This window comes from Diceros bicornis, chromosome 37 (assembly GCF_020826845.1).
Source record: "Diceros bicornis minor isolate mBicDic1 chromosome 37, mDicBic1.mat.cur, whole genome shotgun sequence".
NCBI classification, from domain to species: Eukaryota; Metazoa; Chordata; class Mammalia; order Perissodactyla; family Rhinocerotidae; genus Diceros; species Diceros bicornis.
Window position 1 is genome coordinate 18,757,310 of NC_080776.1, and position 27,741 is coordinate 18,785,050.

General features: G+C 40.5%; 1 protein-coding gene across 2 annotated transcripts in view; it reads right to left on the reverse strand.

Annotated features, from left to right (window-relative positions):
- Window positions 1–256: 256 nt before the first annotated feature.
- Window positions 257–27,741, reverse strand: part of SLC16A14 (solute carrier family 16 member 14) — a 32,336-nt gene continuing 4,851 nt past the window's right edge. The window contains exons 2-5 of one of the 2 annotated variants that reach the window (XM_058533166.1): window positions 24,869–25,140; window positions 18,669–18,812; window positions 11,138–12,115; window positions 257–2,800 (exon numbers count right to left, since the gene is read on the reverse strand). In XM_058533166.1, coding sequence (XP_058389149.1) covers window positions 2,649–2,800; window positions 11,138–12,115; window positions 18,669–18,812; window positions 24,869–25,127 — 1,533 coding nt within the window. In that variant the 5' untranslated portion in view covers window positions 25,128–25,140 and the 3' untranslated portion in view covers window positions 257–2,648. Of the gene's footprint in view, window positions 2,801–9,952; window positions 12,116–18,668; window positions 18,813–24,868; window positions 25,141–27,741 lie in introns of those variants that run through there. The other variant, XM_058533165.1, reaches the window with a different exon arrangement.

Below are 27,741 nucleotides of genomic sequence, written 5' to 3' on the forward strand. Positions count from 1 at the left end.
TTTGTTCATATATAGGAAAAAATTTTAGAAATGCGATTGCTGGATTAAAAGGTGTGTGCATTTTGAATTTAATAGCTGGACTTGGCATTGCTAACAATCACGCGATTCCCTCCAGGTGGTTCTGTGACCACAATTGGAGAAAAACTGTTCCAGGGGAAAGAACCAAATGGATAATCATCAGTTGCATTTTAGGAGTTTTCCCCTTAAGGCCAAGAAAATAGAAATTTTATACAAAAACTCACTGACCATCTTTAAAGAGGACAAATTTATTTACTTGTATGTAAATAAAAATTACTTGGATATGTGAGAGGAAAACTATAAAGCACATAATATAAATATACAATTAACCCTTTATAATATTTTCAAAAAACTGTAAATAATAACATTTTAAACAGGAAACATTAATATATTTGCTGTAATTCTTTATAGCATTCTTTTTTATTCTGTTGTCAACATGAATATTGCAAGCAGGTTTTAGTCTATTTTCGTAAAAGGGGAATTTCTAATTTGGTAGAAATCATCACTTCCATAAACAGAGTAAGTCAGCAAACAATGGTACAAACCGAACGTGAGCAGGTCTAACTTGAGTATTACTAAACCTGGGTCATTGGATAAAAAGTTCATATTTATGACGCACAACCAGCAGCACGAGCATCAAAACGCATCGGCATTAGCACCATTCAAAATATTTAACACTGCCTCTCGTTAATTTGGTGTTGTCAGAAAACGAGAGTAATGCAGTAATGTAGTCAGTTTCAAAACACACAACATGTTTTTCAATCTAATCATCTCAATTTTATGGTAAATAGAGAGAGAGAGAGAGCATCACCTTGGCTTTTAAGATTTCCTTTATCAAAACAGAGAGCTGGATTCTTTAACAGCAGCCAAAGCTGTGATGACAACAAACAAGTCGTTGTGTTGAACCAAATGCAGTATGACATGCAATTTATTATCTATAATAATTTACAGGCAATTCTCGAATCATTGGAGGTAATATCAAGGATGTATATTAGCAATGCTTTTGTTTCTCCTTTCCATTAGCTGCCTTTTATTATTATTGTTATCCTGGTGGTCCCTTTCATTACACAACCCCTCCCACTAGACATTACAGCAGGAAATAATGGAGATGAAACAGAAAGGAAACTTGTCCATGTAATATCTTGTTAACAGCTCTGAAGAGTTTGGTGGAGTAACACTGACACTGCTGGCTAAAATCAGGCTTGGGGTAACATTCTGTGATTCCAATTACTAGTATCATTCCTGCCTCTAATTACCAAGGATAATTGAGAATGGTCTGTACTCACTTTAAATAAATTTGACCCAAGACACTGGCAACGATGTTAAAGGAGTTTTTTGTGTGTGATGAGCAAATTGTGAGCAGAAATTTAAATAGTTCGAAAATATGTGTAAACAAGGCAGCCAGAAATTTCAAAATGATTCGGGGAAGAACATTCTGCAGTCTGAAAAATGTTTGGCTTAGAAAAATAGAGATCTCAGATAAAGGAAGAGCATTATTTGACGTCATGAATCACAGTTATCTTCTGGATGAAATCAATCAAGACAACTATTTTTAAACTGTGCTGAGCTCAGGCAAATGAATTATCTATATAACAACAGCAGGCATTGGAGAAGGGCTATTTGTTACCCCTACTTCAATGTTAGGTGCAGACATCTAGACCAAGGGCATTCTGTTTATTACCCTCACAACTTGATAGTCTTATATTTTGGATTAGTAACACGCTTTACAAATGATTTATCCACTGACTTGATATGTCAACCAGCAGTTAGCTGTCTATTTTATTTTTTGGGCAGGAGAAACTCAGAAAAAAAATTTTATAGGCCCCAGATCATGCTCATAAACTAAGAGGCCAATGATATGAATAAAAGTGCTTGAATCATAGCCCTTGACTCAATGGTTGTGTGCACAAATATGACTTTCGATAAGGAAATCATTAATATTATGTATTTATTAAGGTTTTATCTCAAGATTCAGTTTATAACGGGATAATATTGAATTAGGACTGATGGCAAATGTTTTTCTTAGAGGAAGATTTAGAAATTGTACTCCCTCGCTGCAGAATTCTTGCATAAAAATATAAACTGCGTTTCTTTAATTGTACTAAATGTATTAGCACTGAAATCAGAGCCTGCCTTTCTTTTACAATGGTAGGTCAATAGCTCCCTGTAACAATTAACTTCTGAAATCTAGTCGTATTCTTGTGCTTAAAACCCATTTATCGTAAGCTTTCCGCAAGGATTTAGATACTTTATTTTCGCCTTACAAAGAAGCAGCTGGGTTGAAAAGCTTTTATTCCTTGTCCGTTTTAAAAGCTGAAACCGTAGTCCCAGTGGATGACACGAGACAATAGTTTTTATAAGGGCATTTCTAGTAATTATTTAATAGGCTGTCTTTGAAGGACAGTGTCATCTCTAAAACGTATGTAGTTCTTAATACCTTCCAGCATTGCTTCTCCCCAAACAGAAAGGCGGTGCTGCTTTCAGACGAGGCAATGACAATGGCATTTACAAGTGGCAATGCCAGTTACTGTACAGAGCTCTTTTTCACGATACGTCATAGGTCCTCACAGCAGCCACGTGAGGTAGGCAGGAGTACCACAAGGAAACCTTACGGGAAACATAACATGACACTACACGTGTGCACCGTCCATGTATTTTTTTCTGGATTGTTCTATAATTCGGACACACGGTTGAACGAGTAAAAAGAGTATTCCCACCATGTAAAGTAAACCACATATGTAGAAGGAAAAATCATATTTTTCAGTGATGTCGTAGATCCACCCTACAAAACAAAAAAGAATATATTCAGTGTAACATGGTTGATAAAAGTCAAGAACACAAAGCAGGCATTTATTGCTACTACGAATATTTCTATAAGAATTTGTTTATATGCCATTTAATGCCCAAAACATTTCATTTAGCTTTAAGTCCAGGCTATGTAAGCTAGAGTTCTTGGGCCTGGGGATGGCTGCATTTATCTTTTCAGCCACTGGGGTACTTTTTAAGGCACTGGAACAGTAGCTGGCTGATCCATGGGAGTAATCTTCTGGTTTTCAGCCCTCGGGGGTAACTCTCAAGTTGGCACAAAGCCAGCAGTGGAAAGTGAATCTAATGATTTTCTTTTTTCACAAATATAAACAGAAATCTTTTCTAAAACCTTCAAAACTCTTCTGAAGAAGTTTGTAGTGTATATTAAAAGGCTGAGCAGAAGACATTTGAACTTTCATTCATTCTGAAGTATTTGAGGGTAAGCATTTGTTCTAGAAGGAATCAAATTTTCGAGGTTTTATAAAATCCACATTTACAGCTATAAAATTTTAATATTTATATTTATAAATCTTTAAATTGCCAAAGATATAGGCTTAAAAGCTGACTAAATTATCAGTTCTTTTCAAATACTTTAATATTATAATCTAATAATTTCATATAATAATGTTACTAGGTACTTCTATAGAAATACTACTATATTTCATGGATTCTAAGATACCATAAATTATATGATGCATCATTATCTTAATGTATCAATAAGAAAGAAATATCCTTGTCAATTAAAATATGACTCAATGTTTTCTTAGGACTTTATAAAATGCATTCCAATTTCAGAGATGTTAAAATGTGAAAAAAGTCTCAGAAACTATGAAATATGAAGTTTCTTTTACTACAGTGATTAATTCTAAGAGTCAGTCACATAGCACGGTCCCCGTATAGCCAACTATGTGAACTGAGAGCATTAAGCCATTCACAAGAATTTTATTTACAGTAAAAATGTAAAATTTGAACATTTACTTTTTCCATATCAACAGCTGCATTAACTAGCAAAGACATAAGAAAAATATAAATGACTTAATGACCAAACAGAGTATTCCATGGCCACTTTTCAAAAATATCTTTAAAAACTATCTAACTGGCAAATGAATGCATAAGTGCAACTTAACCTTCTCCCATCAACAAACAGCAACACAAAGGCAACTGCTAAGTGTGTAAACCGGTACCTCTGACTTTCTGGTAGTTATCGATATCTCTTGGTTTATCGTATCTAGAGCATAATTAATGTGCCTGCACCAGTCAAGGAGTCATAAAGAAAGACAAACACTTAATAGCATTAAAATTAAAAATTTTTTTAACCACTCAAAAGCTATGAATTCTGAATATACTTTAAAAGTTAACCAAGTTTTTGAGTTTGTTATTTGATATAAAAAAGAAGAAAATATCAGACTCTTTAGATGTGGCCTAGTAAAATGCTCTATAATCTTTTCTTAATCTCCAGTTTGAGACAAGAGAGACTTGTCTCGAATAAGATTAAACATATAATCCAAAAACAATGATTCAGCTTCAGAGTTGAATCAGAGACACATTGACATTGACATATGAACCGAAACGCATCCAACTTCCCCTCAATGTCACTATTTGTCAACTGTGGACCAAATGTGAATTACGAGGAAGTGAATGATTCACTCCCAGATAATGCAGAGTGGTCTGTATCTATAAGCAGAGTATGTGAGGGGACTATCTGTAAGCTACAATTAAAAAAAAATCAATGAATATAAATGAGGTTCTCATACTCCACTCATCCCATATGAAAGCTGACCTTGTCACTTTAATAGTTAAATCCTCATTTTTCGTATGATCAAGTAGCAATGATGGCTCTAAATAACAAACACCCATAGCTGAAACAAATTGAACTACCATCGCTACTGAACACGGACCACAGAAATAGGACAAAATCCTAACTGATTGGAAAATTAACTTGTATTTAGTTCAGACTATTCACTTTTTTGTGTGAAGTGGCTGAGTATAAGCTCCAGGGCTCTGATGTGGCCGCTTCCCACCTCTCTCCCCTGCTGCCCCGAGCTTAGCCACGAGCACAGCCACAGTGAAGTTTTTGGAGTTGCAAACACATTTCTCTTGGCTCCTTGATGGTACAGGTACTAGTCCCTCTTCTGGGGGGATAGTAATTAATAAACACTATCACCCTTAGAACACCCTAGCACCTCCTTCCTCCACTCCATCCTCCCTCTTGTCTCTGCAGACTACAGACGGTCCCCAACTTACAATGGTTTGACTTATGATTTTTTGACTTTACAATGGTGTGAAAGTGATATGCATTCAGGAGAAACTGTACTTCTAATTGTGAATTTTGATCTTTTCCTGAGTTAGCAATATGTGGCATGATCCTCTCTTATGATGCTGGGCAGTGGTAGTGAGCTGCAGCTCCCAATCGGCCCCACGATCATGAGGGTAAATAACTGATACACTCACAACCATGCTGTACCCACCCAACCACTCTGTTTTTCACTTTCAATACAGTATTCAGTAAATTACATGAGATAGTCAACACTTTATTATAAAATAGGTTCTGTGTTGGATGATTTTGCCCAACTGTAGGCTAATGTAAGGGTTCTGAGCAAGTTTAAGGTAGGCTAGGCTAAGCTATGATGTTCAGTAGGTTAGGTGTACTAAATGCATTTTTTTTATTTTTTATTTATTTATTTTTGTGAGGAAGATTAGTCTTGAGCTAACATCTGTTGCCAATCCTCCTCTTTCTGCTGAGGAAGATTGGCCCTGAGCTAACATCTGTGCCCATCTTTCTCTGCTTTATATGTGAGACGCCACCACAGCATGGCTTGATAAACGGTGTGTAGGTCCGCGCCTGGGATCTGAACCTGTGAACCCTAGGCCGCTGAAGCCGAGCATGCGAACTTAACCACTACGCCACCTGGCCGGCCCTCTAAATGCATTTTTGACTTACGATATTTTCAACTTACAATGGCTTTATCAGGACCAAACTCCACTGTAAGTTGAGGAAGATCTGTATAGAAAATATCTGCTAAGTATATTACATATTGTTACAATCTTAAATTGGGTTAATTATATTTTAAAATCTTGCATCTTTCTCCTAAAAGTATAAATGTTTATAAAAGCATCTCCACACACCCCAATCTTTAAAAGTAACTCCTATGTCATTTTTTTAAAAAGCACACCCAACTTCGCCAAAGAATTTAACAGTACAAATTGGAGAAGTAGTCCTAAATTTTGTTAAATTAATTCTATAGGTTTCTCCAATCTACCTTTAGAGTTTATTTTTAAATGATTCTGGATCCTGCCATCTCTCGTTGGCACCTGTTTTAATATTTCCACTAGTTTGAACTCAACCCAGTCCTGCGTCAGATGCAAAGCGGGTCAGGAGAGACGGGACTTGACCACATGCTTTCATCCTCAGCATGTGTGGACACAACTCGTCAGAGAAAAGACGTTTCCAACAAGCTGCCTACCTCATTCATCCTTCACCACCTCTCCCTACAGGTCTGAGCTCAGTTCCTTGGTTTGGAGCCCAGGATCCTTGGCAACCCGGATCCAACCATCAACTCAAATCAACAGCTTCCAAGTAAAATCCAGTTCTCTATTAAATTGCATTCCCTTTTCATTTGAGTCTGTCAAATGCGGAGTGAGAGCTGTTTTTCTTATTTATTAAGTAAGTGTTCCCAGCTCTTGGTGAAAAACATTGCAAATTGTTGTTAAGGTGTTATATTTTATGCAAATGGAGGAGATATGTGTAGATTCTTGGTCAGTCAAATCTGGTGGCTGAGTTTTGCTATATTTTACACTGGAAACATCTAGAAAAGTATCTACTATTATTACATCTTTAAAGGAGATGAATTGAATGCCTGGCCATATTATAAATAAATGAGATCAAGAAGTTCATGTTGCTAACCAACATGGTTGAAATGTCTGTTCAATGGCTTTTATTGTACATTCTTCTAAATGGAAATGTGTAATTGTCTAACTTGTTACTAAATTGTACCAGATTTTATAATGTCAGTAGAAATTGCTTTGAAAAATGGAAAACACGTTCATTTCTAAACCCGTTAAAAAAGAAAAAGGTAATGTGAACAGTAATTTTCCTTGTAGCAAACCCAGCTAAGTAATCATTTCTAGCCCACCTCGAATTTCTAGCAAGAATTTAATGTGGTTTTTTAGTCACGCATATTGCAGTCACTTCTGAACTATGATGCAGAAAGGCTGGGCTTGTATCTCACTGCAGTGTTGGCTCCTTGGCCCCGGAATGTCAATGAATGAAACACAATGCAGTTAGCCAATGATGTTGTTCAGCATTCCTTAGCTCCTGAGTTCAGTGGAAGAAGAAGAAACAAACAAAATAAGGAAACACCATTTGTCCAAAGAACGTATACTCACGGTCACAACAGGCACATGAAAAGATGTTCAACAACATTATTAATTATTAGGGAAATGCAAATCAAAACAATGAGCTATCACCTCACATCCATTGGAATGGCTATTATTAAAAAGACAAGAAATAACAAGTATTGGAGAGGATGTGGAGAAAAGGGAACCCTCATACACTGGTGGGAGTGCAAACTGGTGCAGCCACTATAGAAAACAGTATGGAGATTTGTCAAAAAATTAAGAATAGAAATACCATATGATCCAGCTTTTCCACTTCTAGGTACTTTCCAAAGAACATGAAAACACTAATTCAAAAAGATATGTTCACTCTATATTCATTGCGGCATTATTCACAATAGCCAACACTTGGAAGCAACCCAAGTGCCCATCAACAGATGAATGGATAAAGAAGATGTGGTATATATACACAATGAAATACTACTCAGCCATAAAAAAGACAAAATTGTGCCATTTGTGACAACATGGATGGACCTTGAGGTTATTATGCTAAGCATCATAAATCAGACAGAGAAAGACAATCACCATATGATTTCACTCATATGTGGAAGATAAACAAACACATAGATAAGGAAAACAGATTGGTGGTTACCAGAGGAAGGGGGTAGGGGGAGGGTGAAAGGGGTAAAGGGGCACATATGTGTGGTGACAGATAAACACTAGACTATTAGTGGTGAACAAAATGCAGTCTATACAGAAGCTGATAAATAATAATGTACACCTGAAATTTACAATATGACCTCAATAAAATAATTAAAAAAAAAAAAAAAAGAAAGGCTCCTTTAGGTTGCTGGCCTAGAGATGCACATCAGAACACTGATTTTAAAGTCCCCATAGCAGCATTTGACACACATTCATAGAAGGTTCTTAGCCATTAATACAATGGGTTCTACCATCTATGGTGGCCCATATTCAGCTACAGAATCCACTTCTAGGGAGGAACCTTGAAGCAGGCAGAGATAAGACCTGAGGACTGAGATCTGGGTATAACCCCCTATGTTCCAGTTGTAATTCCTTTCTCTTCCACTCAAGAAAGTGCACTAGAATGCAAATAAGGGAGAAGGACATGACCACAGGAATGGGATAAGGAAACCACGTGGGTAAACGTTGGTGCTTTAATTAACATTGATCATGAATTACTTATGCCACACTTCACAGCTATGTTGTGATGCTGCTATTGAAATCTGATGGATCAGTATAAAAATAACCCCAGACTGACCATTAGAAGCAGAAAGTACTCCTGGATCATGCAAAGAACCATCAATGACAGATTCCATTTCCATACATACAATATATCTGAAGGACCTCCAACAAGAGGGTAGATGAGCCACTGATAATGTTCCCATCCCCTTAATGGATATTTCAGTTTGACATCTCTGGAAGGTACCATTGGTTGACTGATCCAACCCCCAATCCTGATTCTTTTCTCCTCTCCTTCTTCTAGTACAGAGGCTGGAAAGCAAAATACTCCAATTCGCAGTTCCCCTTGAAGCTCGGACTAGCTGTGTGACACAGTTCTGGCCAATCAGACATAAGTGGAAGTCTGCTGGGACTGAGCCTTTCCTCTCTTCCTCCTCCTTGTTATAAATGAGGATGTAGTGGCTGGAGCTACTGTAGCCATTGTGTGATCATGAGGCAACTGGTATGAGGAAAAGGCCAAGAGGATCTCGAACACATCATCCCAATATCATCCAGCTCCTGAACTCTATTTTTTTTTTTTTTTTTTGTGAGGAGGATCAGCACTGAGCTAACATCTGCCAATCCTCCTCTTTTTGCTGAGGAAGACTGACCCTGGGCTAACATCTGTGCCCATCTTCCTGCACTTTATATGGGACGCCGCCACAGCATGGCTTGACAAGCGGTGCGTCGGTGCGCACCCGGGATCCGAACCGGTGAACCCCGGGCCACCGTAGTGGAATGCGTGCACTCAACCGCTTGCGCCACCAGGCCAGCTCCCAGCTCCTGAACTCTAGATTTCTGGTTATGTGACACAATTAAATCTCTGTTGAAGCTACCATGGGCGGGGTGTTCTCTTATAGCCACATGCATCCCCAACTGATAGAGAATTCTATACAATGAGATCACTGAGCAAGTTCAGACGGTTCGGCTCCCAGTATAGTTTGCTGCACTGCTATAGTTATTCACTGTCACCTAGAAATACTGTGCCTGAACTCTGTGCACGGGCAGAGAACGGGAGCAGCTTGACCCAGGAGGTGCCCCATATATAGAACCTAAAGTGATTCTTGGCCTTAAACCTTTAGTCAGCCAGCCGCCAGGGTTGTCAGCTGTATAGGCAAAATCCACGATTTCTTGAATTTCAAATTCTGAGGAGGACTTAATAATGGGTATGTTGACACAGGCCCTCTGCCAGCAGGGTCCTAGGACAGGAGGTGACTATAGGATCCCTACAGAGACTGGGAAGGAAGGGGCAGGGAAGGCTTTGTCCTGCATCCATGGGGTTCCCCATCCATGGGGAAGAGGTATTCTTACAGAGGATACGAGAATAAAGGGCTGGGAGGGGCCAGACTAGCAGGGGGTGGGGGCATCTGAACCAGTGAGGCTCTATTGTTTAGCCCAGGTTAGCTTAAAACACTGCACAAATCCTCTGGCAGCTTTGACAATCGCCACCCGCTGTGGCCTGGCCGCCCTGGCAGCCCCCTAGAGAGCACCTTTGTGTTGACTTTGTGTTGACATTGCCCCTGCAATGCTGTGTGGGCTCCTGCCTCCAATCTTTGGACAGAGGGAAGACCTGTCATTTTTGCCTAGTACCTGGCCTCTTGGGGACTGAGTCTACCTGCTCAACCCTTGTGTGTCTTTTCACAAACAACAGGTTCAGAGAGGTACCCAGCCTAACACAGGCCTCCTCGGTGCCTGTGACTTCTGGTATGCCCTTTGCAAGAAGCAAATTCTCCGTTGAACTGAGGTGAATACGTGAGAGAGATCTTACCCTAGATGGTGCCAACTGGTGGCTGCTGGGCCTGTGGTGGGCAGAATGCCTCAGCTCTCCCCAAATGCCCACGTCCTAATCCTGGAACCTGTGCATGTCACCTTATGTGGCAAAAGGGCCTTTGCAGATATGATTAAGAACCTTGTGATGGGGGATTATCCTAGATTATCTGGTAGACCCAGTAATCACAGGCGTCTTTATAAGTGAAAGAAGGCAGGAGAGTCAGAATCAGACAGAGATGAGACGATGCTACACCTCTGGCTTTCAAGACGGAGGAAGGGCCAGGAGCCTAAAACACAGGCAGCCTCCAGAAGCTGTAAAAGGTAAGGGAATGGATTCGTCCCTAGAGCTTTCAGAAGGAGCGTGGTTCTGCCAACACCTTGATTTTAGCCACTGTGATCCAGTTTAGCCCTCTGACCTCTAGAACTGTAAAATAGTAAATCTGTATGGTTTTAAGCCACTAAGTTTGTGGCAATTGATCACAGCAGCAACAGGAGACTACAGGGCTAGGTCCAGCCCACAGATGTGTTGTTGGACTTACGCAGCATTGGAAATGTCGCCTAAGAGCCCAAAGTCTTAGTTTCTCTTGGGGAAAAAAAAAATCCTAACAATAGAAGATCTGGCAACCATTCTCCATATTTCTTGGTGATGGAACTCAGTTGGAGCTAGGCAGAGGCTGCCTCCTTCAGACCGGGCAGGGGCTCTGTGCCATTCGATAGTTCGCTTGACTGTCTGGCCGCTTATCTTGCAGATGAAGATCAAAAGGTCATCTACATTCTCCATGAAAGAATGACCTTTAACCTGCTAAAATTTATAAATGAGAAATCGGGGAGCAGGAATGGGAAGGAAAAGGAGCACGTACACAAATGGAAACTTCTTTCTTATTTATCTCGGACTTCATCACATAAATGAGAAAATAACCTAACAACCTACATGCGCTGTAAGCTCTTAAAGCCTTGCACCGTTTACCTGCAAAAGGTGGTCCCAGCAATGCGGAGATGCCGTTAGCACAGATGATGATGCCATAGGCGTTGGCCAGGTGTTCGATGCCCACCAAGTCTTCAGTCACCACAGGCATCAGGGAGAAATAACCGCTAGAGAACCCTATCAGGGCACAGATGACCGCCAGGCCAGCATACGTGTGCATCAGCGGCAGAATAAAGATACTGAGGACCAGGGTGAAGTTGGCCATCAGGAAGACGTTCCAAACGCTGATGCAAGGTAAGTCAGCCACAATGCCCAGGATCACTTTCCCGAAGATATGGACTATGGCTATAATGGAAGTCAGAGGGAAAACATCGTTTTGCTCTGATAAATTATACAAATTGACGATTTCTGGGAGGTGAATGAAAGGGATGACAAAGCTGCTGTATGCAAACAAAGCCCAGAAAATAAAGGCTACGAACATTCGATTAGTAAAGAGCGAGGCGGTCCCAAAATAGCCCGAGTACCAGTCCCGGAAGCCCCTCCTGACTCCCACGGTCAGCTGGCTCACCGTCTTCAGAACCCGAAGGGCGCACATGTTCTTTCTGTGCCCCGCCTCCTCCTGGCACACCTGGGCTGCAAGGTCACTGAGGGTCTCCTCGTTCCCAGGCCCGTCCCCCTTCTCTTCTGCTCTGCCCAGGGGTCCACTTGACTTAACAGATTCGGTGGAGGGAGCCGGGAGGACTTGGGGATCTTTCCCTCCTGGGTCGTTTCCGTCTTTCCCGGGAGAGAGGGGCCTCATGAGCGCCCCACAAACACACAGGTTTAGGGAAACGGCGCCTTGGATGAACATTGCATTCCGCCACCCGTACTCCGCGCACAGGTACTTCAGCAAAACCGTCATGAGGAACGTGCCAAAGCCGGTCCCTGTGGTGCTCAGACCCTGGGCAAGGGCGCGCCTCTTCTGAAAGTACCTCCCCACCATGACCACGGCCGGCAGGTAAGCCATCCCGCTTCCAAAGCCTGCGCAGGAGGGAAGGGGAAGAAAAAGCACACAGCGCGATATAAATGGCCATATCCAGAAGCTGCAGCATTTAAAGATCACCCGCATTTCATCATATTAGTCTCTCTCTCTTTTTTTAAAGGAAGAAATAATAATGATGGTAAAAAAGAAGCTCTGTGGGTAAGCACCAAAAGGGTCATCCATGGAAGTTTCTGGTCCATCATTTCTCCCAACAGGCTGTGCAGCACAGGTGACTTCAATAATGAAATAAGTCTGCATTTTCACATCACAATATAAGCTCCAGGAGGATAGGACTGTCTGTATTTTCACCCCTGGTATGCCGGCCCGCTACCGCCCAGAACACACAGCCTGTGCTCAGTGATTTGCTGACAGAGTGAATGGATTCTGAGGGCTCTGTTGTCAGTGCTAATTGCACTAAGTACCCAGAAAAGTACGTACAAGGGGATGAAGAGCGACTCCAGACAATTTGCAGGAGCCTCAGGAATGGGCCAATTTGTTCACAAATTAATTAGAAGAGTAAAAGGGATTATAATGTACCCATAAATATAGCAACTACTAGGTGTCAAAACCACATAACACTTATTTGTATCTCTGATTTTTAATTGTGTCTTTCTTAGAAAATTGGAACAGTTTGTGATTTACATCGACAACATTAAAATGCTGGTGAGGCAGGTTGTGTGTGCTGGGGGCAGGGGGTTTGGGGAACTTTCTGCACTTTCTGCTCAATTTTGCTGTGAACCTAAAACTGCTCTAAAAAATTGAAGTCTATTCAAAAAATGAAATGAAATAAAATAAAATGTTGGCCGAAAGCTTGTGAGTTATGTTCTCAACTTCTAGGTACAGACAGGGGAAACCATATGCCCCACTTCAGATGATCATGGGGCCCCATCTGGACCTCCTGACTTTAGGATGGCAGCATGACAGTATAAAAGAGACTTGACCAAGACTGATCCTCAAAGCTGAAGCCTCGCTAGTTCAGCATCATTGAATACATCAGAATTACTTGAATTTGGAAGGAGACCAGAGCAATCATACATGCAAATACAGTAGTGTTTACCACTGATTGAGTGCCGATTATGTGCCAGGTGCTTACAGCCTTTATCTGATTTAGTTTTCACAATAACCCCCAAAGCTATGCCCATTTTATAAAACGGGGTACTGAACATCATGGAGATTGAATTACTTTCCAAGACCCTGCAGCAGGTAATTGGAGAATCAAGATTGGAATTCAGACCCAACCGTGAGCCTGGTCCCTTTCCACTGCCCACGTTGCCTCTCACCCTAAACTGCTCATCTCCCCAGCTGCCAGCAGGTAGCCACAGAAGGATTTGATTCAGCCTGAGTTTCTAAAATGAGCCCCAAGAAGCAACCTGCCTCCTTTATTTACCTTAGAGCAGTGATATTTACAGCAACTGTCGGGAGCCAATGATCCCCAACTAGTCGCTCCTCAGGTGGAGACCCTTATTCTAAGAACAATTAAGCTGGCCTCTAAGTGACTCCCAGCAGAAGCGGGAGCAGTTCCCCACGCCTCAGTGAGGGCGGCTGTGTTGCAATAATTTGCATTATGGGAGAAATGAGCATGAAGAAAATGGCTATCCTTAGTTTCGAACCAAACTAAGAATGAATTAGCCTTTATGACTTTTAAGTCTACAAAAGGCAGAAATCTCTCATTTCCTAATATTCAAAGGGACAGAGAAAAATAGTCAAGAGTCCATAAGCTAGGCCTACACTCTGACAAGTTGGTTGACTTTCAATTATCTGGAAGATCTGCATGCTGTTTGAGAAAATTAAAAGAATTCTGGAGATTTCTATGGCTAATATGAATTTTGGGGACCTTGTGCTTTTATATAAGCTAGTTGTTCCCTCTGCTGGAACGTTCTTACCCTCAGACAGACCTAGGGCCCCGGCCCCCATCTGCTGCTCATTTCTCACCTTCTCAACCAAACCCACCTTGCCCACCCTCTTTTAAAATGCAACCCTCCTTCTGCCCACCACTCCTATTCCCAGCCCTCTTAATCTGGTCTACTTTTCTGTTTTCCTATAACATGTACTTAACCGTGTAATTTACTTATTTATTGTGTATTGTGTTTATGGTCTGACCCCTTCTCCCCTTTGCTGCACTATGAGCTCCATGAGGTCCGGGGTCATCTTCTGTTTGGTTCACTGATGGATCTCTTCCAGTGCCTAGAACAGTGCCTGGCACATAACAAAGGAATGAAATGAATGAAAGAAAGTTCTAGGGGAAGATAAAATGGCCATATTTTGAAATAATAGCAACCTTTTTCATACAACATTAATTTTACACTTCTAAGGTTAAGGCACAAAAAATTCAGCTGCAAAGTAAGTGCATTGATGGCTACTTTGAAAAAATAATTATTTATTAAGGAACTAAGAAATTCCTTGATCTTAAATATTGTGGCACAGTATTCTCGCCCCTATGATGGTACGGGGGTGGGGGCAGGGCAGGATGTATAGTAGAAAGAACCCAGCTCTGGCTGTGCTCCCCAGAAGCACCATGTGACCTTGATCAAGTCAGTTAAACACGCAGAGGCTCAGCTCCTTGGTAAAGCAAAGACAACACCACCAGCTGTGTTGTGTTGTCCTGCTATAGACATAAATGTAATACACCTGTGTCGTCGCATGCTGTTAATTAATGTTACCTTCTTACCTACTATAACAGGCCATTGGCTAATGAAACAGTTTAAATCAGATGCAAGGTAAGCTTTTAAAAAACAGAAGGGTTTAGTGAACCTTCATATACTCATCACCCAGCTTCAACAATTATCAACTCCTGGCAATTCTTGTCTCAACGCCCTCGCTGCCCCAAAACATACACTCCCTTCTCCACGGTACACTCCCCACCCCCACAGGCCCTCCTCCGTATTATTTTGAAGCAAATCCAGAATATATCATTTCATGTGCAAATGTTTTACTATAAATCTCTAAATAGAAGAATTCTTCAAACAGCATAATCATCATCTCATTGTCTTATTTGAAAAAATGAACAATTCCTTGATATGAAATATCCAAAAGGTGTTCAAATTTCCAATTGTCTCATAAATGACTATATTTTTTAAAAACTTGTTTAAATCAGGATCCAAGTAAGGCCCACACATTGCTATTTGTTGATATATATTTTAAGTCTCTTAATTTTTCTCTTTTTGTTTTTTCCTCGCAATTTGTTTGTTGAGGAAACTAGATCATTTGTCCTGTGCAATTTGTCATAGTCTGGATTTTGCTGATGGCAAAAATTAAGCGTAATTTTTTAAAAATCTGATTTGTCACTGACAATAACCAATATCCTAAATTTAATGTGGTTATGGATTTCTAAACAGCAGCAGAATAAAATGACTAATAGGAACAGAACTGAGGGACATACGCATAAGAGTAGCGTGAATTCTAACTTAGTTTGAATAACAGATGCTTCCTTGTGTGAGAAAAAGGAAAACCTCGTGCCCAATGCTAAAAGCATCTATTTCCCTGTTACACTATCCAGGCCTTTACAACATTCCCCCTTCCTAATGTGACCTTGTTATCCATAATCAGCACAATTATTTCATGAGCTTATAAGACAGGCCTGGGGATATTCAGGCTCAAGCCCAGCGGTCAGGCAAGACCCTGCTAATATCCAGCCCTGTGCAGGGCCCTGCAACAATTCTTCACCACACTCAGGATTAGAGGAGGAGTTTACAGCCCGACAGGCTGGGTGGAGAAAGGAGGCCCATATGGGGAGAGAGAATCCTGTGGTCCTGGGTCAGTGTGGATGGGGGAAAAGGTGTCTTCAGAAGCCAGGTTTAAGTGGGGCTCTGGCAAAGCTGAAGAACTTTGTCCAGACTCCCTTGGCTAAGTAAGATTGCTCAAACAGACATGAATTTTCTGCTTAATAGGAGGACACTCCTATGCAATTTTAATTGCCTAGGTGTTAAAAAAAAAGATATAAACAAATTTGCCTCAAATGTTTTTTGGAATGAAGACGGTATAGAAATTAATAAAAGGAACCTTAACTAAATTGGAGTCAGGAAGGACTGTAGGGGGAGCTCTCACAAGAGAGGGAGGGCAGGAGGTAACACTACTTTACTACTGAAGGAAGATTTCTGTCCTCACCCAGCAACAGCCCAGCCAATGAGAAATGCTGCAGCTCAGCCAATGAGAAGCTGTTGCAGCCCTGAAATGTTACTTTCACCCAAAGGACTTTCTGTTTAGAACAGCCCCTCCCTACTCCCCCTTTTTCTCCATAAAAGCAGCTCTGCTCCTTTCTTTTCTGGATTTGCCTATGGTTTGCCATAGCATGTGCATCCTGACTTGCAGTTCTTTTGGCTATTCCTGAATAAATTCATTTTGAGATAAAATAACAGGCAAGTTTGCTTTTTAAGTTGACAAAGGATATCAACAGAGTTTCTTTCAAACATAAATAGTATCTCGATCACTTGCTTTTTGCAGATCTTTACATCTAATGTTTTCTTTTCTATTAACCAGGGGCTAGATTGCCAATCAGCTTCAACACGCCTCAGTAATGACAGCCCAACAGCATTTTACATAGATAAGCTAACTGATTTAGCTGGAGTTTCCACTTAAATATAGTTATACATGTATTTGTGGGGGAGGTGGATAAATTTATTTTCAGAGACTTTCTTTGGGTTTTTCCTGTATAAAAAGTGGGAGTGATAAAGTGTCTCAAGAAACACTTTCCTTTCACCAGCCTCCTGAGTTCCCTCCTACTTCCTTGGATCCATAAATATTTGTTGAAGAAATAAGTGAATGAATGAATAAATGAATAAATATGGAGTAATATAATTTGAGGATCAATAGGCAATTAACTGCAAAAATAAAATTCCATTTATTTATTTATTTATTCATTCTTGTGAGGAAGATCAGCCCTGTGCTAACATCTGCCAATCCTCCTCTTTTTTTTGCTGAGGAAGACCGGCCCTGGGCTAACATCTGTGCCTCATCTTCCTCCACTTTATATGGGATGCCGCCACAGCATGGCTTGCCAAGCGGTGCATCCGTGCGCACCCAGGATCCGAACCAGCGAACCCCGGGCCACCACAGTGGAACGCGTGCACTTAACCACTTGTGCCACTGGGCTGGCCCCCTAAAATTCCATTTAAACAAAGAATCTAACCACAGAAATCTCTAAATGATGAGAATAAATCTCAAGTCCTGGTTTTTAGGATCAAGTCACAGTCCATATAACCAAACACCACCAGAACAAGTTCATAGAGGGTCCCACGTGTCTGCCCAGAGACCCAGTGTGGCTCCTTAGTCTCGGCAGAAGGAATGTTTATTTCCTCACCTATAGTACAAAAATCCCTGTGCTAGCTCTATTCATTGAATTATCACAGGGAAAAGTTTCTAAAACACTCAGGGAAAACATCTTAAGTTGTTCAAGACTGTTGGAAGGTCCTTCAGACCAATGGTTTTCAAACTATGCTTTAAAGGATACAGAAGTGCTTTAGGTGTATACGTGAATAGATGTACATTCCAGAGAACCAATTTGTCCACTTATATGGACAGTAGGTTTTTGTGTTCACTGTCTCCTGCTATCATAAAGCATATTCTTAAGCTCCTAATGTAATAACAATGTTATGTTACATATATAAGAACAATCATAGATTAACTGACACTTATTGAGCACTTTATTAGGTGCCAAGCACTGTACTAAGTGCTTTATATAGATTATCTCACTCATCATTTGAACAACCCTGTAAACTAAGCACTAAATTATCCCATTTTGCAGATAAGGAAACCGAGGCATAAGCAGGTTAAGTAATTTGCCTAAAGTCACACAGATAATAAGAAAAAAAAAAAAGCAAGAATTCCAAACTCTAACTTTTAATTCTTATTCTAACACTGCTGCCAATGTGTCATTTACTGGGATTATAACTCTCAACTCAAAAACGTCAGGCTGGATCTAGTTTATTGAAATACAATTGTACAAGTAAGAAACAACTTATCTGTGGGACTTCTGCTACCTGTTGATAAAGGAAATTATGGCTGGGACTATATCTTGCAGAACGGATATGCAAACCGCGCTGCCTGGCAGCCAATTTTAACCTGCTCTCTGGGGACCAACACTCTGTGTTCTAGATTTGCTTCTTAGAGTCTCTCCATGTATGTGGGTTTTGCTGCTATTTCATTAATCTGAACAGATTACTCTGTGACTCATGCTCGAGTCTGCAGTTATTAAATGAGAGAATGTTATTAATTTCCTTACTGTTTGGTCTATTCACCCACGCCTGTATTATTACCTCCTTTTCCTGTTCCTCATAAGAGAAAGGACTAGCACTTAGAACCAGGTATGGAAAATTTAATTAAATTCTGTTAGGGAGGCCAAGTACAGTTGCTAGGTTGTTTTCCCACGCTTAAGGCATATTTGATATCTTATATTAAAAAGTATTTCCTGGAGGATGGGATGGGGTTTGGGGTGGCGTGGAGGAGACAAAAGGACAAAATATTTTAGTGGGTCTCTTTTTTCCACAATTAAATGCATTGCCAAAATGCCCAACAAAAACATTTAAAATCAAGTTAAAAAAAAATCAATATGCTTACCAGCTGTCACTCCGAAGGTAATAAAGAGATAATGCACGTTCGCAGCGTAGGCGCTCAACACCCAGCCGAGCGAGTTCACCAGCCCTCCAACTATTGCGGTCCGGCGGCAGCCGCAGGTGTTAATGAACAAGCCGATAAAAGGCCCTGTCACAGAACGTAGAAAAAGGAATTGACTAATGGCGTTTTATTTTCATCCTTTCTTAGGAAATCCTCATATGACGATAAAGAATAAAACATTACTAGGGCTGTTAAATAAAACAAACAAAAACTCCCCATTTTTATGCAAAAAGTCTTTAGCATGCAAAGATGGATTTCAACAATTTCACTGGAGAGCACAAGCTTATAGGTTTTCAAGGAAGGCAGACCTGAAATAAATAGATAAATAAATTGGTTCATTCTCTTGTCTACAATAGAAGTCCTAAACTCGTGGTCTAGGGTCTCCATGTGGCCTGAGGATGCATCTTCCTTATCTGAAAGTTTAGAAAATGTTTTGAATCAGTTGCTAACATTTAAAAATTAAGAGAATTCACAAAAAAATCCAGTGGAAGCACAGAATACCTTCTCACACAGCCAAAATCGGCTGGAGCTGCACAGTGGCTGATCCGTTTAGCTGCATCACACCCTCGCTCTTTGCCGCAGTCTCCACTCTTCCCATTAGTCTTATATCTGGCCCCCTGCCCTCATTTACGTTACTTGTTTGGCCTCTGTACACATTTGAGTCTTTGACTCCAGACCTAAAGGGAGTCTAGGAAGAGGGTTCTCAGGACTGCCATGCTTCAAGCAGGGAATCTACAGCCTGTTTTCATGAGGTCACCCAGATGCAAAGCAAGTTGAAAAGAACTTGTCATTGCTTCATACACACTTCAGCCTCTGCTGACTCTCAGGCCATGACTGGACCCATCAGGCTCTGCACTTATGACACCGTGTGGAATACACTTGGTTGTGTGAGAGATGCCAGTACCCCCAACAGTACAGTATTATATGATCCACATTCTGATTGCTTACTTTACTAGGACACTCTAGTTTTTGTCAACTCTCTTTGTTTTCTTCTTGATTTGGAGGTAATTTCTGATGTCACCGAAGCTTAACGCTTGCCTCATGACCAATGATTCCTTGTCCAAATAGCAATCCGGATTTTAGCCATACAGTATGAGGCTGTACTCAATATTCAGTAAGATGGCGCATCTTAAACATCATCTTATTTTTGATCATTATTACTTTACATAGTCATGAAACCCTGTATTCAGGTGGCACTATTTCAGGTTAAAAACTTGTTGAACTCCAAGGAGCTTCCCCTTTTAGCCCAAACTGAAATAACACTTTCCTGTAAAGTTCTAACTATATTCATGTGCAAATTTGGGTACATAATCTGCTAAGAGGTTTTTTTTTTTTCCCGGTCTAATGGTTTTGAGAAGGCCTAATCCTAAAAATTATGAAGGCAAAGACTTATTCATTTAATTAACCCTGTCGCATTACAGAAAATAATTCAGTAGATAAATCTCTTAGAACAGACCATATAGTAAATATATTTTATATAAGTATACTGTGATTATATATTATAAAATAAGCACATTGTAAAATAATATATAAACTAAGTGCATTGATATAAACATCTGAGGAAATTATTGGGGGCAGCTGAAATTCAGAAACCATAAATTGAAGATATTTCTTTGATTTCTTTACAAATATTTTTATTTCCTAAACGCTTCATCACTTCACTACCCAAATCTCGGATGAATGGAAAAAAAGAGAAAAATGCACGGCTCATCAGTTTGCCGTTAACAGGCCTTTAAAGATACGAAATGTCAACAGATCACAGTTCAGTAGCACGATCATATTTTCCACATTACAGAAGGGGCCCAGAAGCAAGTTTTTCTGCGATACTGCATGTTTGTGAAAAATTGCATTAAGAAAGCATTTGCAAGGGGTGAAGGGATGCATTTATATGGTGACTGACAAACAGTAATGTACAACAAAAATTTCACAATAAAAAAAAGAAAGCATTTGAGGAAAAAAGGGGGGAAATTCTCGTGTAAGTGCAGATACTCATGTCTGAAGGAACGTTATATATCAAAAAGAAAGTATTAATTGCTTTACTGATGAGAGCGTTCAGTTGATAACAGTGTCTGGGCTTTTAGCTCATCAACTCCTGGACCAGTCGTGCTGGAGCTTCAGCATTTATGATTCGCAGATGCACAAAGTCAGCTTTGGAAATGCTGCGACTCCTCCATAGTTACAAAATATAAACATGTCAGAAAAAGGAAGTCAGACCCAGGCTGTCTGACTGTTTCACTTTCTAACCGTTGCTTACTGATGATCAGCTAGCATCTCCAAGATCGAATTGCCACTTCAACAAAATGAAAAGAACTCCCCACATGGTCTAAGGAGGGGGGAAAATAAGATCGAGATACAGTCCTTTGGCTGTGATGCCCACTTTTAGAGGAATTCAATGTTTTGGAATGAGACTACACACATCATCAGACTTTCTCCTCTTCAGAAGGAATCTGAACCTTGGCCCTTTTCCCACATAATAAAGTGTCACATTGGTGCAAGGAACACCCTGAGGAAGTCATAATTTCTTGCCCATTCCAGTATCTCATAGGTTGAGAAAAGGTCAGGGGAGGAGAGAAATAATCTGAGATGAGCCTTGGCATACAGTCATGAGTGAAAGTAGGTGGTTCACTGAACTGGTCTCTTGAGTAACGCCTCACTGTGATAAGGAGTTAGGAGCCTACAAATCAATGGCTCTCTGCCTTGGCTGAACATCGGAGTCACTTAGGAGCTTTAGGAAAAAAAGAAATCTTGATGCGTGGGTCCCATCCCGAGAGATTCTGATTTAATTGTCCAGGTGCAGCCCGAGCAGCAGGGTTTTGAAAAGCTCCGCAGTGGATCTGATGTGCAGCCAGGATTGACAACCACTGCTCTACAAGCAAGCAACCATCTGCAGCCCATGGATTCCCCTAACAACATGGCTTCCACAAAGAGTTATTCCAAGAGCCCTCGCAAAGGCTGCTGTAGCCACGAGTGAGGTGATTATATTTTGTTAAAAATTGGGGCCTCCTGCAGGAAACTGGCAAAATCTCTGTTGGCAAAGAATGAAATTACTGAATTTCCCATGTATAAATCACTACTTGAGAGATGGCTTTCAACTCTGTAACAGAGTTCATGGATTTTTTTTTTAATTTAAAAGAGGTAACCCAAATGTGCTTACAATGATTAAAAAAATGAAAACAATTTATATTTATTCACTTCAAACATATTTTCAGCTCCATTTGACATAGTGGCAGGCCATGTGGTATAGTGGACACAATTTTGGAGTCCAGTGGACCAGGTTTGAAGCCTGTCCCACACTTACTGGCTGTTTAACCTGCAGTAAGTTACTTAATGTCTCTGAGCATTGCATGTTCTTCCTCTGTGAGCTAGAGATGATGGTCTGGCCTGCAGTGTTGCTGCAGAATCAAATGAGATCATGTACGTAACATGCACTTGGCATGTGGTGAGTGTTCAATAAAGGAGAGCTGTTCTTGCTGGCTTCTGGTTGGAAAGTCACCGAACATATCTGCAGCCACCCTGTACCAGGCAGCTTAAGATAATGAGCAGCAATTTAGGGTGACGATAGATATAATAAAAACCTTTTTCATTTATATAACTATAGGCCTTGCTGTGTTATGATTTCTGAGTCCCAAGATAAAAGATCTTTATCTGGCAGGCACCTTCCTGTAGAAAGGTTAGTCTACAATCAGAAATTCCACCATCTGGGGCCGGCCCCGTGGCTTAGCCGTTAGGTGCGCGCCCTCCGCTGCTGGCGGCCCGGGTTCGGATCCCGGGTGTGCACCGACCCGCCGCTTCTCTGGCCACACTGAGGCCGTGTCCCACATACAGCAACTAGAAGGATGTGCAGCTATGACATACAACTATCTACTGGGGCTTTGGGGGGAATAAATAAATAAATAAATAATTTAAAAAAAAAAAAAAAGGAAATTCCACCATCTGGAATTCAGGGACTCTCCAACAGAATTCCAGATACACAGTTACCTCCCAATTAAATTAAAGATGACAATCACATTTCACCATCATTATGAGTTCGGTGTTCTTATTTTGGGGATCATCTTCAAAACCATATCCAATAATTTCAGAGCTAGTTTCCATTGCATATTTCTATAGAACTCGTGAAACACATAATGATGTCGAAGACAACCTCATAGGACGGTTTGGAAAATACTGGGACATTTCATATCCTGGCCTTTTCCTTTTTTGTTGCAGGCACACATTTCCTAGATTGAATCTATAAGTGTTTTGTTCTACCCCTTAAAAACTTATTTTTAAAAATGTAAGAAAACTTGGGGCCAGCCCGGTGGCTTGGCGGTTAAGTCCAAGAGTTCCGCTTTGGCGGCCTGGGGTTCGCAGGTTTGGATCCCGGGCGCGCATCGATGCACTGCTCGTCAAGCCATGCTGTGGCAGCATCCCATAGAAAGTAGAGGAAGATGGGCATGGATGTTAGCCCAGGGCCAATCTTCCTCAGCAAAAAAGAAGAGCACTGGTATCGGATGTTAGCTCAGGGCTAATCTTCCTCACACACACACACACAAAAGTAATAAAACTGGATTTTAAGTATTCTAGAAGCACAGTTTTCCTTTACTGACTTATTGAGAAGGTAGAATCGCATCTAACATAAAACTAGCACATTCCCTACACTGAAGTGAATCTACCTGCATTTTTCATATGACAAACAGTCCTAGTTTTAACAAGGGCAATGTCGGGTTGAAGGAGTCAGTTCATTAGTGTTATAGGAAAGATGATTTATCAATAATTCTCTCACGCACATAATGGTGCCCTTATTTAATTTTAAAACTAGATCAGTATTAATTCCCTTTGATAAACACACACACACGCCACACACATCTTGAGAAATAACACTCTGTCCTTGTTTTCTGTCATTAGTATCACCACTGTTGTTAATGTTGTGTGGATTATCCGAAATCACATCGATTGAATGCCAGCCAAGATCAACAAATCTCTGAATTGGATTCAAGCAATTAATTACTAATGTGGAAATCGTTGAAAAGGCACAGTCTCCCATCAAACACACATATGCCTGTCATACACACACTCTCACAAAACCAGAAAAAGATTTGAGGCCATTTATGCTTCCTCTATAAAATATATCACAAATAGTTTAAATTAAAAAAATAGATATAAAAGTATGGTTTTTACTTTCAAGGGAAGCAACTGAACAACATTAGGGTAGAGTGGCATGACCTCATAGGATTGTTAAGAGAATTAAATAAAATTAAATAAGATAATGGAAGCAAAAGCACCTGGTGTATAATAGATGCTGATTAAATATTAGTTGACAGTAAATGTTGTTTAGTTCCCAAACTGAAACACATTAGCCATAATGACATATTATATTTATAATAACTTTCTGGTTTAGTATCTCCAACTGGCTAAGAATTGGTTTCATAGATTGCTGTGTGGTTAGAAAATACAAGAATATATTATTATTCCTTCCTGTTAGCTAACTCAATAACCTTTCTAAAAGAGTTTAATAGATTTTGAAACAACATATGATCAATATTTCAAATTAAAAAGACTAGAACTCTGAAATAAGATTGTTACTTAACTTTTACAGTAGTTTCTCTAAAATTTTTATCTTTTAAAAATATTCATAAATGTTAAATAAACAGAGCTTTGTAATGATAGATAATGAATTATAACAGTTAAGAAAACAGAGTTTGGGGCAAAAGAGAGTTTTTTAAATGATCAATTTTTAAAATACTCCAAATGTTTACAATATCCAAATAGTAATATTACACAAAATGACAAATATTGTATGATTCCACTTATACGAGATCCTTCGAGTAGTCAAATTCATAGAGACAGAAAGTAGAATGGCAGTGGCCAGGGCCTGGGGGGAGGTGGGAATGAGGAGTTATTGTCTAATGGGTGCGGAGTTTCAGTTTGGGAAGATGAAAAAGTTCTGGAGATGGATGGTGGTGATGAACATACTCAATGGCACTGAACCATAATACCTAAAAAATGGTTAAAATGATAAACTTTATGTGATGTATATTTTACCACAAGAAAAAAATAATAACATCATTAGCATCTAATGTTTCAACAATACACAACATTACTTACAGCGGGGAATTGTCATTTTATAATTATTCAGTTTTACAACAGGTCACACGCGAACATACCCACAATCAAGGTGATACCCATGCTAAGGGAGCTGACCCAGGCAGTCAGGCCGCGGCTCTGATGGAATTCTTCAAGCCATTCCACATTGAGGACTCCCAGGGCCATCTGGGAGCCCATGATGAGGATGTGCACAAAGAAAGAGGACAGGACCATCATCCATGCCCATCCACCATCAATGTCTGGGTGGGGTTTAAGTGTCTTCTTATCTTTGGGGTCATCTTCAAAATCATATCCAATGTCTTCATGACTTGTATACATTTTTCAAGATTTTCTGAAATACATAGGACAGATCATTTGGTTGAACATTAAGACAAAAAATGTCTTCATCTTCTTTGGACAGCTCTGCCTCCCCATCATAACCAAAGCAGCCCCATCATCACATCAGCCCTTCAGATCAATCTTTGTCATTATGCGGATTTGGGAACATTCCTCACTTTTTCACAGTGTTTTTATGAAAGCTGTTTCATCTTTACAGTCATCCTGTATGTAAATATTATGACCCCCATTTATGGACATAGACTCAGAGAAGTGAAGTGCCTTTCCTGAGGTCTCATGGCCAGTAAGTAGTACAGCTAGACAGGAACCTGGGAACTGAACCCAGCAATTCCCGACTCCAAAGCCCATGCCTTGTGTCCTTTATTGAGATGGATACTGACAGGTAACAACAACAACGTCAGAGAAGGAAGACACCTGTCCTTAGGCAGACTTCCAGGGTAGCTTCACTTTGGTGGGGCCGTGGCAGAGGCTCTGTTTCTCAGTTTTGTGGGTCCAAGTGTTCTATTTCCAGTACAGCCAGAGTGGATTAGCTTCAGGAGACTGACTCATACGAACCCAACTCAGGAAAGATCGATAAAGTAGAAAGCCAATTTATTATTTTTGCAATGGGAGATAACAACTTTCTAATAATGGTAATACTTATGTCTGATATACAAGACACCCACCCCCATTCCCAGCATTTGCCTGGGAAACAGTTACTAGAAATTTGCTTGAAGAATAGGAAATCAGACTAAAAGATTTTGGATACTACAGTGATATACAGGCTACTAAGTGAGGTTACCAGAGAGCTAGAATCTGGATCTTGCCTGCATGCCAAATAAGGAGCTTTGAGTTTATCTCATACATAATAAACAGCCAGTAGCTGAATGTGCACAAGGAAGAGACAGGATGAGATCTGTGCTTTGTATAGATCCATTATCTCTCAAGATGTTCGGACAAGAGGAGGGAGGCTGGATGGAGCTAGAGAGGGGATAATGCCAGGGCAGGGGAGGACTCTGGTTTTGCTTTAGTTTTTAGGATGAGAATTAAGTTGTGCATAAGAATTGAGAATAAGAAGCAAAAGAGGAAGATAGAGAGGATGACTCATCCCAGAGATGGTGGGACAGAGTTGGTCTTGATTGGGTGACCCATCCTCTGAGACTAGAGGAAGCAGGAGGTGGGTGGAGATAAGATGGCAAGCACTGGGATGGAAAGTCACAGCTGTTGGTCTAATTTCTTTGGTGAGGTAGGAAGCTAGATCATTGGCTGAGAATGAGGAGGAGGGTGTTATGTAGGGGCCTCCGTGTTCAGGATAATGGAAGAGATTGTTGCCTACAAGTGGAAACGATTGTTGGGCAGTTCCAAAGGTAGCGCTGAGCCCTGCAGTGATGGGAACACTCTGCCAGAGAAGCAGGCAATTAGGTGGAGCATCATTGGTAGAGAACGTTAAAACAACAACAAATGCCTAAGAGTTGGTCTACTTTTTTATGATCGCCATGTGCCAGGAATTCTAGACAATGTCTAGACACTGATAAAATACTCCTCTCCAAAAGCATCTTTTGCTGGTCAAAGTTCCAAACAATTATGTTTTAATGCTGTATCTGTAAGCTTCAAATCAGCATGCTTTTATTACTCATCCTTTCATAAACATTGTATTCTACACAGAAGTTATTTCAAGAGAACTGCTGGTTATACACAGTTGACCCTGACACACATGTGGCCCCAGCTACACACATTTGTTTTGAGAGTAAGTTCCTAAGAGCTCAGAATTGTTGGAGCTCACCTCGGCTCAATTTGGATCTGCAGCCCCTGTGGTGTCACACCCATCACTGCCTTTAGCAGGACATAAGAGATGGACTGTGACAGCACAGTTATCATGGAGATGAAGAATCAGATGTCCAGTTACTTCACTTCTGTCACTTTAGGTGCCCCTTTGGAGACTGTATTTTTTTTTTCTGTTGCCCATCTTCCTCTGTTTTTTTGGCTCGAGGAAGATTAGCTCTGAGCTAACATCTGTGCCAATCTTCCTCTACTTTATATGTGGGTTCCTGCCACAGCATGGCTGGCAAGTGGTGTAGGTCTGCACCCAGGATTTGAACCCATGAACCCAGGCCGCTGAAGCGGAGCACGCCAAACTTAACCACTACAACACGGGGCTGGCCCCGGAGATCGTAATTTTGTTTAAATTTTAACATACTGAAACAGAGTGCAAGACTGCGAGGTGAAAAACTTTGGTTTGGAAAGCCAAATTTGTAGTCAATACATGAAATGTTTTACTCAATTTGAATAATGTCTTTAAAATGGAAATCTATCTTTTTTTTCAATTAATCGTCTTAAAATAGAAGAACAAATAAGAAAATAATGATTACCCCTAACCACTATATATGACTATTACTGAAACTCATTTTGTTGCAAGAGAGGAAGGTGGTGTAAAAAATGATCCCAACCACCTCCCGTTGTGGGACATCTCTCAGCCATGTTCTGATGTGGCTGGGGAGGACAGAGAAGCAGACTGTGGCCACCTGCACAGCGCCCACAGCCTCTTTCTGTACAGCCCTGAGCTTAGAATTGTGTTTACCTTTTTAAAGGCCATATGGCTCATAAAACCTAAAATACA